Source organism: Mytilus californianus, unplaced genomic scaffold (genome assembly GCF_021869535.1).
Source record: "Mytilus californianus isolate M0D057914Y unplaced genomic scaffold, xbMytCali1.0.p SCAF_22, whole genome shotgun sequence".
In the NCBI taxonomy this organism is placed as follows: domain Eukaryota; kingdom Metazoa; phylum Mollusca; class Bivalvia; order Mytilida; family Mytilidae; genus Mytilus; species Mytilus californianus.
In genome coordinates, this window is record NW_026262671.1 from 777,157 (window position 1) to 793,061 (window position 15,905).

The 15,905-nt window shown below is 30.4% G+C and overlaps 2 protein-coding genes across 9 annotated transcripts in view; one reads left to right on the plus strand and one right to left on the minus strand.

Moving 5' to 3' along the window:
• Positions 1-15,905, plus strand: part of LOC127732056 (uncharacterized) — a 99,028-nt gene that overhangs the window by 34,225 nt on the left and 48,898 nt on the right. For 2 of the 8 annotated variants that reach the window (XM_052241102.1, XM_052241103.1), the window contains exons 7-9: positions 13,777-13,884; positions 14,754-14,825; positions 15,472-15,550. The exons of 2 other annotated variants lie outside the window; for them this stretch is intronic. In XM_052241102.1, the coding sequence (XP_052097062.1) occupies positions 13,777-13,884; positions 14,754-14,825; positions 15,472-15,550 (259 nt within the window). The remainder of the gene's footprint in view (positions 1-13,776; positions 13,885-14,753; positions 14,826-15,471; positions 15,551-15,905) is intronic. 4 more of the 8 variants (XM_052241105.1, XM_052241100.1, XM_052241104.1 and 1 more) reach the window with 3 other exon arrangements.
• Positions 22-7,564, minus strand: LOC127732055 (uncharacterized). The gene is made up of 12 exons (XM_052241098.1): positions 7,218-7,564; positions 6,296-6,487; positions 5,862-5,948; positions 5,371-5,457; positions 4,419-4,695; positions 3,758-4,040; positions 3,169-3,405; positions 2,817-2,893; positions 2,393-2,497; positions 1,686-1,906; positions 1,268-1,432; positions 22-777 (listed from the first exon to the last, which is right to left on the minus strand). Exons 1-12 carry the CDS (start codon positions 7,415-7,417, stop codon positions 486-488), a joined length of 2,223 nt encoding a protein of 740 aa, XP_052097058.1. The 5' UTR covers positions 7,418-7,564; the 3' UTR covers positions 22-485.

The window sequence follows — 15,905 nt, forward strand, 5'->3', positions numbered from 1 at the left end:
ATAAAAAAAAATGATAAAAGATTTTTCAAAGTTATAATATTTTATTGCCCCTCAGCAGTCCAGTAGTCGCCACAATGAATGTCTCTTCTTGTTGGATAGTACCAGTCCCAAATATGCAGATAACTGCCACCTACAAATATAAACATGATTGTGTCTTTAAACAATACTAGAACATTGTTAATTCAGAAATTACATTTATTATTGAGATTTCAACATGACCAAAATGTGAAAATAATTATTGCTATTTATACAGGAAAAGCTGATTTCAGAACGAGAGATAAATAAATTTTGAAATTACAGTATTTAAAGATGATAAGAACTTTAATTATTGCTATTTGTACAGGAATAGTAGCAAACACATATATGTGTCAGATTTCAGAAAGAGAGTTGTTATTATTGCAATACTCACCCAGTCGCATCATTTGCAATAATAATAACCCTCAAAATAAATTCTGAATTTACAGTATTTAAAGATAAAAAAAACTTTAATGCCCCTCGGCAGTCCAGTAGTCTATTGTCTTATTTAGATTTTCAAATCTAGATATCTGGGTAGCCACAATGTCTCTTGTTGGTGGGGGTGGTACAGGTGCCAAATGTGCAGATATCCGCCGTGGATCATCTTCCTCCAACTCAAGACGTCGGTTCATTCCTATGCCATCTTCTATTCTGGTGCAGAGAACTTGTCTAATGAGGTCTTGAATGTAATCGTAATTTTTTTCCTCCTTCACAGGGTGAACAGACCATCTGGAAGTTTTCTTGTTGTAACTTCTCTGCCACCTACAAATACATAAATTAAAATTTTAATACTACTGAGTTATCACTTGAATGCAACAGTAACATTCATGGCTAACTTCAAATATTTCAGGTCATCAGTTTACAAATATATGCCAAATTTGAGTACAATGTCATGCAAGTGATTTTTTGAAATTAATATTGCCATCAATTTCCACATTGCAATGTTGTTTGCAGATTTTTAAACATAGATTTTTGGTATGATAGTCACTATGATCTGACTAATGGTTCTGCCATCAAATTCAATAGTGGGGATAGGCAAAATGGGAGAGGGGTGTTTCTGTTGAGTAATAAATTTAAAAAATAAGTTAATTTGCACCCCCTTTCTCTCATTTAGTGCCTCTACCTAATCAGGCTATGAGTTGTCTTTTGTTTGTCTTTTTTTTTGGAGGGGCTGGTGTTTTCTCTGGTACCGTCCAATAATTTAGGCAATTTCTGCTATCCTTTTTTTGTATAGTTGACAAATCATACAAACCTTAAAGAACCATCTCTGTTCTTCATCACTTCTCGTTCTGCATGGGCATTATGGTCTATAGCTGCCAACCTGTTCCTTGCTCGATACACTGGTGGACTGTAAGAGTGTCTCTTGGAGGCATACATTAGAATAAGATTCTGAAAGTTTTCTAACTCTGATGTGCTCCTAAAATGCAAAAAAAGGCAATATGACAATGTTGTCATTATGACAGAACATTTACAAATAAAATTATCAATACTCTGTAAAAACAAAAAAATGTCATATAGAACTATTACAGAAAATGCATCCGTACATTTATATCAGCTTTCCATCAAAAATATAACACTTGACCTACATCAAAGGATTATCAAAATTAGGTGACAGTGGCTTGGTTGTTTTCTATTGTGGAGGAAGTTATGATATAAGATAGTTTACGTACCGACAGTTTAGGTAGTATGGTATGTTGTTAACCAGGCGCTTGTTCATAACAATTTTTCTCAGCTCATTGTGTGGTGGGGACCCTTTCTTTAAATACTCCTTTGACTGTGTTCCATCTTCCAATGGTCCATGCTGGCAACCGTTGGTAAATGAAGAGTTGGCAAATGGCACAAACCACTGGTGTTCATTGACAACATGGTGAAGTACACCATACCAAACATCCTAAAAAATTATATATATATAAATATAGTCATCAAAAGATGAATTTAAAATGAAAAGTTGTGGTTCAATTTGGCAATGTGACAAGTATTTATTACACTTGAACAATAGTAGTCATCAAATATAAAAAAAGAAGATGTGGTATGATTGCCAATGAGACAACTCTCCACAAGAGACCAAAATGACACAGAAATGAACAACTATAGGTCACCGTACAGCCTTCAACAATGAACAAAGTCCATATAAAAGTTTTCTTTCTATCGGTTTCTATCCTATGATTTATAAACATAGCATGCCTGTAACAATTGAATACTTCATTATTCTGAATATATTACAGACATCATTTATTCTGAATAAATTACAGACAATGTGTTTTATCAACTTGATTAACAAATATGATAACTTACTTCAAACTTGCTCTTACCAATGTTCACTTTGTCAAACAAGTGGACAAGAAGTTGTACCTTAAATGAAACAATGAAAACTTACGAGGAACTCTTCACTGGTGGTAGCAACTTCTGCAGTGTGCCAGTAATGGTTGACAATATCTTTGATCCATACAAGTAATTCTTTATTTTCTTTCTCTTGACTTATCTACAAGAACAAATTTTATTTACATTAATCAAAATTGAAGCTTGGAACATTTGTCCATATATAATAAATTAATTTAAAGCAGATGGATGAGGTGAAAATGAACTACAATTTTAAACCCGTATCTCACGGCTGGTTCGCTACAATTAACCTATTTTGCACTTTAATATAAGTCAGAAACCATTTTCTGATTTGATCTTAAAAATTAGTTATGAAGTGAAATTTAGAATCACACCTCATAAAATATATCCCAAATTGCCACAATAACATCATTCTTAAATTTGAAGATGGAGTCATGGTTTGCATTTCACACATCTTTTACCTTTGTGAGTTTCTTTCCTAAGTTCTTTGTTCCATGCCAGACATCAAAAGAATGCTTAATTTCAGGGAATTCTTTTTCTAAAACATAAAAAGGTTTGCGATTGTCATAAATAGAACATCATTAGTATAATTAAATAATTAATTCTACTGTTATCAAAAATAAGTCCTATAAAATGTATTAATATCACAAACTATGAAAATTCTAAATTTTAAATTACAACACCACTGGATCTTTGCTCAGTAATGAAGTTAAGGATAAAACTTGATACTTGTTTTTATGGCTCAATAAAGTCTGAATATCTGAGTACTTGTTTATCAAAATGTCTGCCTTGAGAATATCATAATGTTCTTACTCATTACTGAAGCTATTTGGACATGTGCATCTGTCACCACCTCCACAACTTTTATGCCTTTATCTTTAAAAAATTTCATCCCTTTCAGGAAGCAAGCCTTCTCAAGGTTGGTGCTTTTCCGGTCGGTACTTCTCTTATCCATTGTTGTGATGCATAATATCTTCTTGGTGGTGTACTCCATAAACGTGTACGAACAGTACTGCGCACAGTGACCTGGACTGTCCATACGTCCATCACCTAAAAAAAGAAGGAAGAATGTGTAGAATTAATTTTTCTAGTTCACTGATTTATATTGCACTGGTAGTTAAAATATTGGGACTTTAAGAAAAATGGAACATGACTTAATCTGAGAAAACTAGAGCAAACCTAGATATCTTTTTAGAACAAATTTATTTTAATTCCTGTTAATTCTTATATTACTGTGAAAAATTAAATATAAAAAATGTAACATGATTATGTTCTTTTTACTCGCATGTATCTATTTTAAATACTTTACATAAGATTTTGAGTTTGAAATACTTACCTTAAATTAATATTTTGAGTTTGAAATACTTTCCTAAAATTAATATTTTGAGTTTTAAATACTTACCTAAAACAATTACATCGGTGTTCTCAAATTCTCTTAAAGTATCCTCCTGCTTCTGGATCCAAAATCGGTCAATTGATGGGACAAGGTAAGTCTTCTGAATTCTGTGAAAGGTTGAGGAGCTCAGTATTGGAAGTTTCATGAATTTAGCCAGAGTTGTTATTTTCTGGAAATTGTTGCCGGACAACAGGATGGCAGAAGCAAAAACTAAATCTCCGGCATGCATTCTTCTGTTTAGAAGGGGCTGTGAACACCACCTATTGACAACATGACCACTTTCACAGACCTACAATATTATAGATAGTACATGATATATCAGAATAAGCAATTAAAAAGTCTTGTACACTAGTATAAATTTATAAAAAAAAATAATTAAAAAATGACAGAATAGTTCTGTGTGACAGATGTTTCTCTACATTCTACAAAAATCTTATGAATGAAATTCAATTAACTGGAATAGGCTGCTTTTGAAAAATACTATTACATTAGCATTGATTCAGAGAAATAACTTTACCAAAATGGAAATGGTGACAGAATATTCCATGCTGTATTAATTGCTAAATGAGATGTTATCTTCCAGTGAGTATGTACATTGTATGGCGATATCTTCAAAATTTTGGAGTTTGCATACTAGTCTCTAAAATAAATAGTCAGTGTTTCCTACCCATTTAAGATATGTCGCTGAAGCAACAATCTCCACAGCTACACTGATATTTGCATTGCAAACTTTGCAAAGTGAACAGATCTGTGTGTTGGCCAAATCTAACAGGGGTTGCTGGTAGACCATGAGAGGATGGTCATTCGTCAGGGAATCCAAATCATTAATGCTCTTTATGCGGTTGATGTCAAAATCGGTCTCTGTTGCATCTGCAGGGTCATCACCATATTCATCCGACTCATCATCTGAATCCTCTACCGGAAGATGATCTGCATTATTGTGTCTGTAATGCAATGTTCATAATTATAAACAAGATACTACAATAAAAATAACAAGAGTATATACACTGAAATTTCTCGCATGCTTCTTTTTTCATGATTGAATGTAAGCTGAAATCTGTAACCATGGTAACATGAAGGTTTTACTACAAGTATCACATACACAATAATCTCTTAAAATGAAGTCAAGGTCAAATGAGCCATGTCAGGCAGACATAATCCTATAATTTTTCAAAACAATATCATTTACATAACTAGTTTAGGATCAGCTGAAATTATAACAGTAATAAAAACTCTTTTTTTCATATTTATGTTTATGTTAATTATAACAAGAATATGTCCATAGTACACGGATGCCCCATCCACATTATCATTTTCTCTGTTTAGGGGACCGTGAAAATGGGGTAAAAACTCTTGTCATTAAAATTAGACAGAATATATTACAGGGAACATGTGTACTAAGTTTCAAGTTGATTAGACCAACTTCATAAAAAAAAACCCAAAAAACCTCAACCTGAAGCGGGACAGACAGACCAACGCACAGACCAGAAAACATAATGCCCATAAATGGGGCATAAAACTATTAAATTTGACAGACATACAGATGAACGGACGCATAGACTAGAAAACATAATGCCCATAAATGAGACATAAAAATATTACATTTGCCATATTTTTACCTCAGTGTAAAATTAAAACTTGGCTCAAATTCTTCACCAGACGAATCCTCGTCCATCATGCATGCCTCATCCTCATCAATTGTAAGGCTGAAAAAAAAATAATAATGAGGAACTCAATTTTACACAATGAGACAATTATCGTGAGGCATTAACCATTTGCTTTTATGGGTTTTCCCAGAGATTAATTCATTACAAAAGTATGGTTGAAAAAGTCAGTCATTTTTATATTTTTTATTTATTTAATATTTCAAATGAAACAAAAGTATTATAGGTCTTGACTCGAAGTTGCGACACAACATACTGCCATATTTTTATTTTTGCAGTACATGAAGTGAAAGTGTATATAAATGTTACATTTGTATATATATATATATGTTACATTTACATTTTAAAATAGAACAAAAAATTTAAAACCTATGTTTTACAGATTTCTTAAACTTAATTGAATACAAGTTTCTGGCAAACAGTTGGCCCATAACAAGATAACTTACTCAAAAGGATTGATGAAGGAAGTAGACTTTTCCATTGTTTTTTTCTTTTCACTACAGATTTCCTCAATACCAGACATATCCGATTCTCTGAAAAATAACACAATGATTACCTTTTGTTTTCAAAAAATTCTGTTCAAATGCTTGAAATGGAACTAAATTTGATCAATTGTTGTCCAGTGACAAATTATGGAGCTAAGACCTTGTGATAGTGAACAAACACCTTTCCATTTAAGAAACGACTCTATGTTTTTGCATTATTAGTAATTTGGTTTTGTTTGTCATTGGCTTCCTGTATAATATACATACAACCCACATTTTTCTCTATTAAAATCATTTTCTTACGTGTTTCTTGGATTTTTATTTTCTCTTTTAAATGGAAGATGATTTGTTGACACAAACATGTAACAAAGATGTGACAATTTCATCAAAATTACCTTTTGTTCTCTCCAGCTGAAGATATGTCTGAAACATCACATGGGGTGTGAAACAGAGAATGGACTGGTCCAGGTGTTGAGGTTGATGCAGAAGGCATTGAAACTACAGGCAAAGTTTCATTTTCCATTTCAAGATTTGGGGGGTTCTGTTGCTCTATACTGACTGCTTGAACTGTATTATTGGCATGATAACTGTGGAGGAAAAAAGTTTCTTGACATGAGTTGATATTATTTCTGAAAGTATTTTTTTTTTAATTTACACTTAGTATTTGGGCAGCACATGAACAATCTGGACCTCACATACCAAGGATTTTTTAAATAGACATTTGGTCAGACCTTGCATGTGTCCAGTGAAGTAACCAAAAAGGAAATTTCTGACAAATGCCCTCAAATTGAGTCCATCCAATGTTTTTAAATTTACTTTATCAAAAATGTGTAGATTACTATAATTTACTTATAACTAGCTGTGCAAGTATATGCAGTCAGCATATTTATACTACATGTATAGACAGTAGTCAGTATAGTGCAGTGCCAGTTGACAAATATACAAGTGTGTCCTACATTTTGTACAAGTACTTCCTAGACATGCTAGAGGAAATTCAACCCTGAAGGTATTATTGCATACCTTAATCACGCCAAAGAAATGTATGCTAAATAAAAACTGAATTTATCTGGGGTTGTTGTCTTTCTGTTGCATTTATCATATTTTTATTATAATTTCCCCGTTTAGGGCCTCTTAAATTTACTATATTTATGTGAATTGTAAATCGGACTTTCTAGTCGATCTAGTTCTCTTTTGAACAACGTGTGTCTTGAAATGGTTGAACTGTTGTTAGTTCCTCTGAATTCCATCAATAGTGTACAAAAAATAATCCCGAGAAATGCCAAAATAAGTATTTTGAAACATGTGGATACAACTTACTTGTCCATCAAAATTCTCGCCACTTCGGCATGCGTTTGCACACGCAATACATCCTTCAATTCATTCCAGCGTTCAAACTGATCACCTATGTAAATTCTACTTTTGTTCCATCTAGATGATACAGCTGTTCTATTCCTCTTTCTTGCAGAATCCGTTAAAGATCGCTTTCTTCCACGGTTAGATTTGCTATTTTCCGACATTTTTGTTTTTGTTAACCGGGACGAGCATGCGCGGAACCATTTCCGATAGAGTTCAAGCTGGAGTTCATATGAATAAGGCGGGATTAAATCGAATTTTTGTCATCCTTGACAAGAATTCAATTTTACATCGTTACACATATTTAGACCTCGAAATACAGAATAATTGGCAAAACTTTGAAATAATTTAAGTTCAATATAATTATAACTCCTGATTTCACAGCATTTATGACCAATCATTTTTTTTTGATAAACTGACAGACAATATCCCTTTAAATGTAACAAAAGATACAAAAAGAATGAATTTTTACTTGAATCACCTCACATTGAGTCATGTATTAATTATAACAATAAGTACAATACATATTATTTATTTGACATAATTCAAGATATTAGAATTGAGAAATGTAAATATAAATTTATATACAAGTCCAAAACAGTATATTCATATCTATTATTTATTGTCATCTACATCAGACACACAGTTCTGATATCATACAATCTATTTATAGAGCATTACATGCTCAAATGCTTGAATATGCATAGGACATTCTCTTTATATTGTTTAATCAAAGATGTCCATTTGTCAATAACTGTGTCTTACTTATCAGCTACACAAAGGGAATTTCCGTTGATGACTAATTTGTTTCAAGTACATTCCAAATCTAAAAATAGAATAATCTCGACGATTGCAAAGTATATTCCAGGTGATATTATTATCTTTCACTATTCACATAAAACATCCAGTTTCTTTCAAATTAATTCACTTATGTCATGGTCTATAGACTCAGCGACAAGCAGTACGGTTCCACGAAATTCGATCACTATTTTTATTCATGCCATGCCTATATCAGTGTCAAGGTCGTTATGCAGCTAAAAATAGAAAATAAGACGTGCTATCTATTGAACCAAGAAATTATGTTTTCAAAAAATGTATCATTAAAGTGCATCATTAATCAAAACAATTAAATGAACATATCATACCAAAAAGAATATAAGCAGACAATTTTGTATTGTTTAATATTACTTGTAGAATTTAGTACATGTTTACACAAAAGATATTGTTCATTTATAGAAGGTATTAATTCATGTTCTAAAATATGTATAGCACAAATATTTTACATAGATTTAAGTTTATTTAAAATATGCATCTGTATTGTCATACAGGAATTTATTAGCTTGAATATGTTAACATGCCAGTATATAAACACATATCAATTTAAATAAGAAAATTATGACCAAAAAAAATACATATTTGTTCTTTAAATTGTCAGGGTCTTGGTGCAAAAGAGAAAAGACAAAGATTATATATGTGGATGAAATATCAAAAATGTAACATCTTGTTGTTACAGGAAAGTCATTTTACAGACAAATTAAAAATAAATTTAGAATATGAATTTAAAGGTCAACAATATCACAGCTTTGGGACTTCACAATCAAAAGGAGTCTCAATCTTCATAAATAATGAGATAGATTGTAAATTTATAGATAAATTTCAAGATGAGGAAGGCAGGTTAATCCTTTTAAACATTGAAATTGAAGACAGTATATATACTTTGGTAAATAATTATGCACCAAATATACCCCAAAAAAGAAATGTCTTCTTTAAAAAAGTTAAAGATGTTATAACTAAAAATAGCTTAGGAATGGTCATTATAGGTGGAGACATGAATGACACCTTAACTAATATAGACAACAAACACAATATGTCAAAAAAATCCTTTAAAGAAAAAAAAGCTGTACCCAGTTTAAAATCTTTAATAAAAATGCATAAGTTAAGTGATATATGGCGAGAAATACATGGCAAAAAAATATAATTTACTTGGAGAAGGAAAAATAACATCAATGAAGCATCAAGAATTGATTTCTTTTTAACCTGTCCTGAAATACGAACTCAAATAGAATCAACAGACATAAGACCAGCCATTATAACCCATACAGATCATCAAGCAATATCTCTTATGATAAAATGTAGATCACAACAAAAAGGAAAAGGATATTTTAAAATAAATAATAGTGTTTTAGAAAATAATGAGTATCAAAACATAATTAAGAAACTTATAAAACAGTATGAATGTAAAGTATTACTTACCAATGATATTGGGCTTCAATGGGATCTTTTTAAAACAGAGGTGCGAGATTATACTATAGCATTCTGTAAAAGGAAAGCACAAAACAATGTAAAAGATATAAACATTTTAGAAAATAAACTTAAAAAAATAAATGAATGTATAAGTATGAAATGCCAAGAAGATGTTATTATCTATTTTAATGAAGAAATCAATAGATAAGAAAATAAACTTAGTAATTTATATGAATCGAAAACTAAAGGGGCACAAATTAGATCAAGAATTAAATGGGTGGAAGAAGGGGAAAAAAATACAAAGTTATTTTTAGGATTAGAAAAAGCTAGGCAAACAAAAAAAACAAAAACAGCCCTTAAAGATAAAAATGGGGAAATACACAGAGATCCTACAAAAATATTGCAACTTGAAAGAGAATTTTATCAAGATATATACAAAAGTTCAAACCCTAACAAAACTTATATCAAAGATTACATTATGAATACAGAAATTGATCATAAATTAACCAATAAAGAAAGTGAAAGTATGGAAGGTCTATTAAGTATCCAGGAATGCACAGAATCTCTATTTAAAATGAAACTTAATAAAGCCCCAGGTATTGATGGATTAAGTGTAGAGTTTTACAAGATATTCTGGGAAGATTTGAAAGAATTTGCTGTTAATACATTCAATTTCTCATTTGAAAAAGGGGAGTTAACTAATTCACAAAAAATTGGAGCTTTTGATTCTTTAGAATGGGATTTCATATTTTTAGCTTTACAAACATTTGGATTCAAAAGTTCAATGTTGAAATGGATTAAAGTTGTATATACTGATATTAAAAGCTCAGTTATAAACAATGGTTGGATTTCAAAACCTATAAGCATTTTTCGTGGGATTAGGCAAGGGTGCCCATGCAGTGCGATAATTTTTGTAATTGCTGTTGAAATTTTAGCATGTAGGATCAGACAAGACCACGACCTCAAAGGCTTTGAAATTAAACTTGATGGCAAAACGCACACATTAAAGATTAGTCAACTAGCAGATGATACAACTCTTTTACTTAGAACAACACAAGATATTTCAAAAGCTCTTAATATGATTGAAACATTTGGAACATTGTCAGGGTTGAAATTAAACAGAGCTAAAACTGAGGGTGTTTGGCTTGGGAAACAAAAAACTGCAAAGATAAACATGAAAATATTAACTGGACAAATATACCTGTAAAAAGCCTATGTATATATTTTGGTCATAATAAAAAAGAGTGTCAAAGATTAAATGCTGAAAAACTTTTAGAAAAAGCAGCAAAAATTATTCTTAATTGGAAAAAGCGAAACTTAACCATGATAGGAAAGATCACAGTTACTAAATCATTAATTATTCCTAATATTACATTTTTAGCATCTGTCTCGACCATAGATAAAAAGTATTTAAACCAGTTTAAAAAAATGATATATAAAAAACAGAAAAGGTTAAACGTTCTGTACTAAGTTATGACAAATTAAATGGGGGATTAAAAATGATCAATTTAGAGAAATACATAGAAACAATAAAAATAGGTTGGATTAAAAGATTAAATGCAGAGCAATTTTTAAACTGGACTGTAATACCAAAATTTTTTTTAAACAAATTCGGAAACAATCTTCTTATATTGCAAATGAATCTGGATAGTGTAAATTCAATACCAGATATGAAAAAACTACCAGAGTTTTATCTTGATATAATCAAAGTTTGGATTAAGAATAAAAATAATAATAAAAATAATAAATACCAAAAAAACTACAGACTAATCCGCCAACAAGTTATTTGGGGAAATCAGTGGATAAAATTTCAGGAAAAAACATTACTATTCCAAAACTGGATAGATAGCAACATAATATACATAAATGATATCATTGATGAATCTGGAAATATAACATAAAGATTTATTAGACAAAAGCTTAATAAAAAGACAAACTGGATTACTGAATTTTTAAAATTAAAAAAAGCTATACCAAAAGAATGGGTTAATATATTAGCTGAAAACTGTTCAAAAACAACTAATGTACTAACAGATAATGTTTTGTATATTTATGACAAAGATAACTTTAAACAAAATATAAATAAATTAGAAACAAGTAAAATTTACAAAATATTATTAGAACAAGATAAACTAATACCAATTGGCTTTTACAAATGGAAGAGACTACTAAATTTTGAGAACATAGAAAATAAAGCTCAAAATATACTAAAATTTGATCATAATTATTTGAAAGAAAATAAATTAAAAATGTTCAGATGGAAACTCTTACATTTTATTCTTCCAAACAAAGTTTTATTAAAACAATGGAAAATATGCCCAAACTCAGACTGTAATCACTGTAATATAACAGAAAATTATGAACACTTTTTTATTACATGCCACTTTCTTGATAAATTTTGGAAAGAAATATTTAATCTGTTAGAAAAAGTTAAACTTGGAAAACACATTTTAACACTAAAAAATTTGATTTGGGGTTACAAAATAAGTGATATAGAATACTTTGATATTAATGTTTTTCTTACAGTGATATGTTTTCAATTCACAAAACACACTATCTGTCAGAGTTTAGAACAAAGAATATTAATGTATTTTCCGTCTTTAAAACTGAGCTTAGAAATAGGCTCATTCTACAAAACAAATTTGTTAACCATGAAAGAAAAGGTATATTAGAAAAAATATTTAGGTGTATTTGAATTGTATGAACTGATAACATTGTTAGTAATGTTATCTCTGTGTTTTAATTAATTTATTATCTAATTTTGTATTTATATAATTATGATGCATGATAGACATTGCAATATTTATATAATCTGGTACGATGTAAATACATTACAAAAAAAACACAGCACAATTGTTTTTCGTTTACCGTATGACTATTAATCTTTCAAATCATAACTGTCTTACCTGAATAATGATGTAGAAAAAGCTATTTACAATCTTTTTCGATATTGATTAAAATAAACCGTTATCCGGAAACACATGGAAACTGGAAATAAGTTATAAATCATCCCAAACTCGGATGAACTATGAAATTCCGAAAATAACGCCAGATGATATAAATACTTTATTAAAATATAATAGCATTATTTATCTATTGATGTTATATTATTATTTGTTAAACGACTTACATAATATGCAGTTTATCTGCCTGGGGAGTCCCTGAACTTCTGGTGCTGATGAAACAGGGACCTTCACTGAGATAGCTGTGTCAGTGGAGTAATGGTTAACAGCGTGTGCAATACTGTTGTTGAAAAAAAAAAAAGAAAAAAAAAGTTATACTTTTAACTGTTCAAAATTTGTCTCCTTGCTCAGAATTGATTATAAGGTAAATTTGGTAAAAAAAACATTAGGCCAACGTTCGATATAGAAGCGAATCTGCGGACACCACTGCATTTAGGTTATAATCAATTTGACATTAAAAGGAAATTTCAAAAGTAAACTCCTTGTGCACCATCATACAATATGCAATTTATATCTTCTGTGTATTATGACTTGACATTATTAATTATACGGCAGTTAAGGTACCGATCTTGACATATTACTGATTTTGACAGCTAGATATATGTGCATTGGATGTGATATAGTTTGTGATGATAACACATAAAGTGTGCATTCATATTGTTCGCTGGCTGTGATTTGTTTATTAGTTTATGTTTTATTGGTTTTAGGAGTGGGGTTGATTTGGTTTTGAATTTATTGTTGGTGTTGTTGGTGCGGGTCTCATGTTGTTTGATTGTTTTGGTTTGTTGGTTAGTTTGTAGGTTTTAGTTTTCTTGATGTTGATGTTTTCTTATTAACGACTATCCTGCAATTGTCTAAGCACTAGACAAGATTTAAGAGTTACTATAAATTAATGTAAATTGAATGTCTGCTATATTTTGTAAAATACTACAACTGTGATGTACAGCATGCATATATTTACAAGTAAACAAAAAGCAACCATAAACATTCGCGGTATCATCAATATATTTGCGAATCGAAAAGAGAGACGACCAGGTAACAACATTTCAAAAGGATCCCATTGTCAATATTTGTACGAGTATTTATCTCTATTAATTTCGAATGAATCAGTTTGGTCTTTCTGAATGTTACAATATGTTAATGTAAATATCGGTTCTAACATGAATTGTAGAATGCCATGCTTGTATTTTCACTAGGATGGTGCGGTTATTGCTAAATAATTTTCCAATTTTTCCAAGTTTAACTGATTATTTCAAGTATTGTGATAACATTTGACATTCCTTTGAGTTAGTTTATTCAACGTTGTCTTGTTACAGACTCCACAGAACACTTACAACTTCAAACATGTTTTAAATTGGACAATGACCACGAACAGAAAAAGGTGGATAACTGCAATTACAAATTTTCGTTTTTCTGTAGATTCGGTAAGTTAAAAATGATAAAAATCAGATGAGGATTACAACATTGCATGCAACGAGTTCTAGAGAGAGAAGGAGAGAAGATACCAAGATCCATCAAATACATCAAATCCAGTAGTCGGAAAAAACAGGCTATACCCAAAAAAATCTGAAAAAAGCAAGCAATCAAAACATTACACGGACAACTAAAGATTTAACAACATAAAACTCAACAAAGAAAGACAGTTATGTTGTGTTGCCTATGACAAAAAAAATCTGTAATTAGTTGTATTCGGAGGAATTCCAATTGAAGCTATATACGACCTTCATAAAGGTCAACCAAATAAAGATGGTGTCTTGCAAATGATGACATTATCTTTACCGTTTGGAACCATTGGTTAAAAAGCAACTTTGAAGGCAGCAATCCTGTATCAATAAATGTTTGATAAGACCATCTTAACGGTAACTAAGGATGTTTAAGAGTAAAGGATTAGGGATAAATGTGCATGCGACAATATTCCAAATACATAAAGTAGAATACAAACATTTAATTATTTGCCTTGTTCATAAAACACCTATCCCTTCCTTATCATTCCATTAGTGCCACCGTATTGCTTTCGAAAATAAGAGATTCTCCAACCAACATTTCAAAATCTGAAAACATGACATCGTTGTTGACTTAGTAGTATATTTACAGCCAGTGATTTCTCTCAGTATCCATTAATAATATGATTCATGTAAAATCAAGTTACAAATGATAAAGACTGCAAATGTATTATTATCATTAGTAACAGCAGTAGAAGTAGTAGTAGTAGTATTATTATTATTATTCTTATTATTATTATTATTATTATTATTAACATGCAATATTATATATATCTTAAAATGCATTATAGGGACAGATGAGGATAAAGGAGACATGAAGTCGATACCGAAACAGCAAAAAGTTCAGTCTGACGATTCGGGAAGTAAGTTTGACAGCTTTGACTACGAAAGACTGGTAGGGACATTTTATTAGTAGTATCCGTAAAACTTTCACTTGACATTTTTCAGTTTGAAGTTTACATTTCTCACTTCAAAAATGACATTTATCACGAAAAGTATACACTGTGTAACAGTAATTGAACAACATTATTATTACTATAACCTTTATTAATAAGTCTTTTAAAATATTGATTTAAGATAATGATATGTTAAATTGTGTAACTAAGGAACCGCTATATATTTACTATTATTTAAAGTAAAAAGTTTCTTTCTCAGTTGAATTGTAAAACGTTTACTCAACAACTTGGAGGAATGGGGGGTCTTGTTGTTAGTGTAGTGTTGTACTTTCCAATAGTATTGCTAATTCATGTTATCTTTTGATGTGTTATTGTATATTTGAAAACGGGATGTGGAATTGATATTCCAGATACAGAGGTCCTATATGATACTAAAAACGAAAAAAAGTTATCAAAAATTAACAGCGTTGTAATTGTTTTAATCGTGTAGCCCTTCGAAGAATTTAAGAAATCGAATATTCCAACGAAATTTAACAGGGAATTTTATAGTAGGTTTTGTATCAAACAGGTTCTATATTGAGATACATGTATATATGTCTATTATATTTTGCAGGCATAGCAGCTGGAATTGTAACATCAATCATTGCTCTTATTGTCGTGATTTCAGTTCTCGTTTTCATTCATCGACGAAGGTACTATAAATTTACATCCCAGTTATATTGTTATACTTCATAGTTTCTATTTCTAAAACAAGTGTAAATTGAATAGATCCATTGTTACGAATAACAATGGATTTTGACTACAAGGAGTGACGAGCGGGGTTTCTGGAAACCCCTGCTTCTACATCCCGAAAACAATGTCATAACAATAGAAATGTATTATTCTTTAAGTAGCATGAACATAAGAAATTACTAATAGTGTTCACTTCAGGTTGTTTCAAGATTTAAAAAAAAAACACATTTTAGGAAATTCCAATAGCGAAAAATATAAAGCATTTATTTTGATTAAAAAAAAACCTTTACATACTGCTTTGCTTGAAGGTAAAAT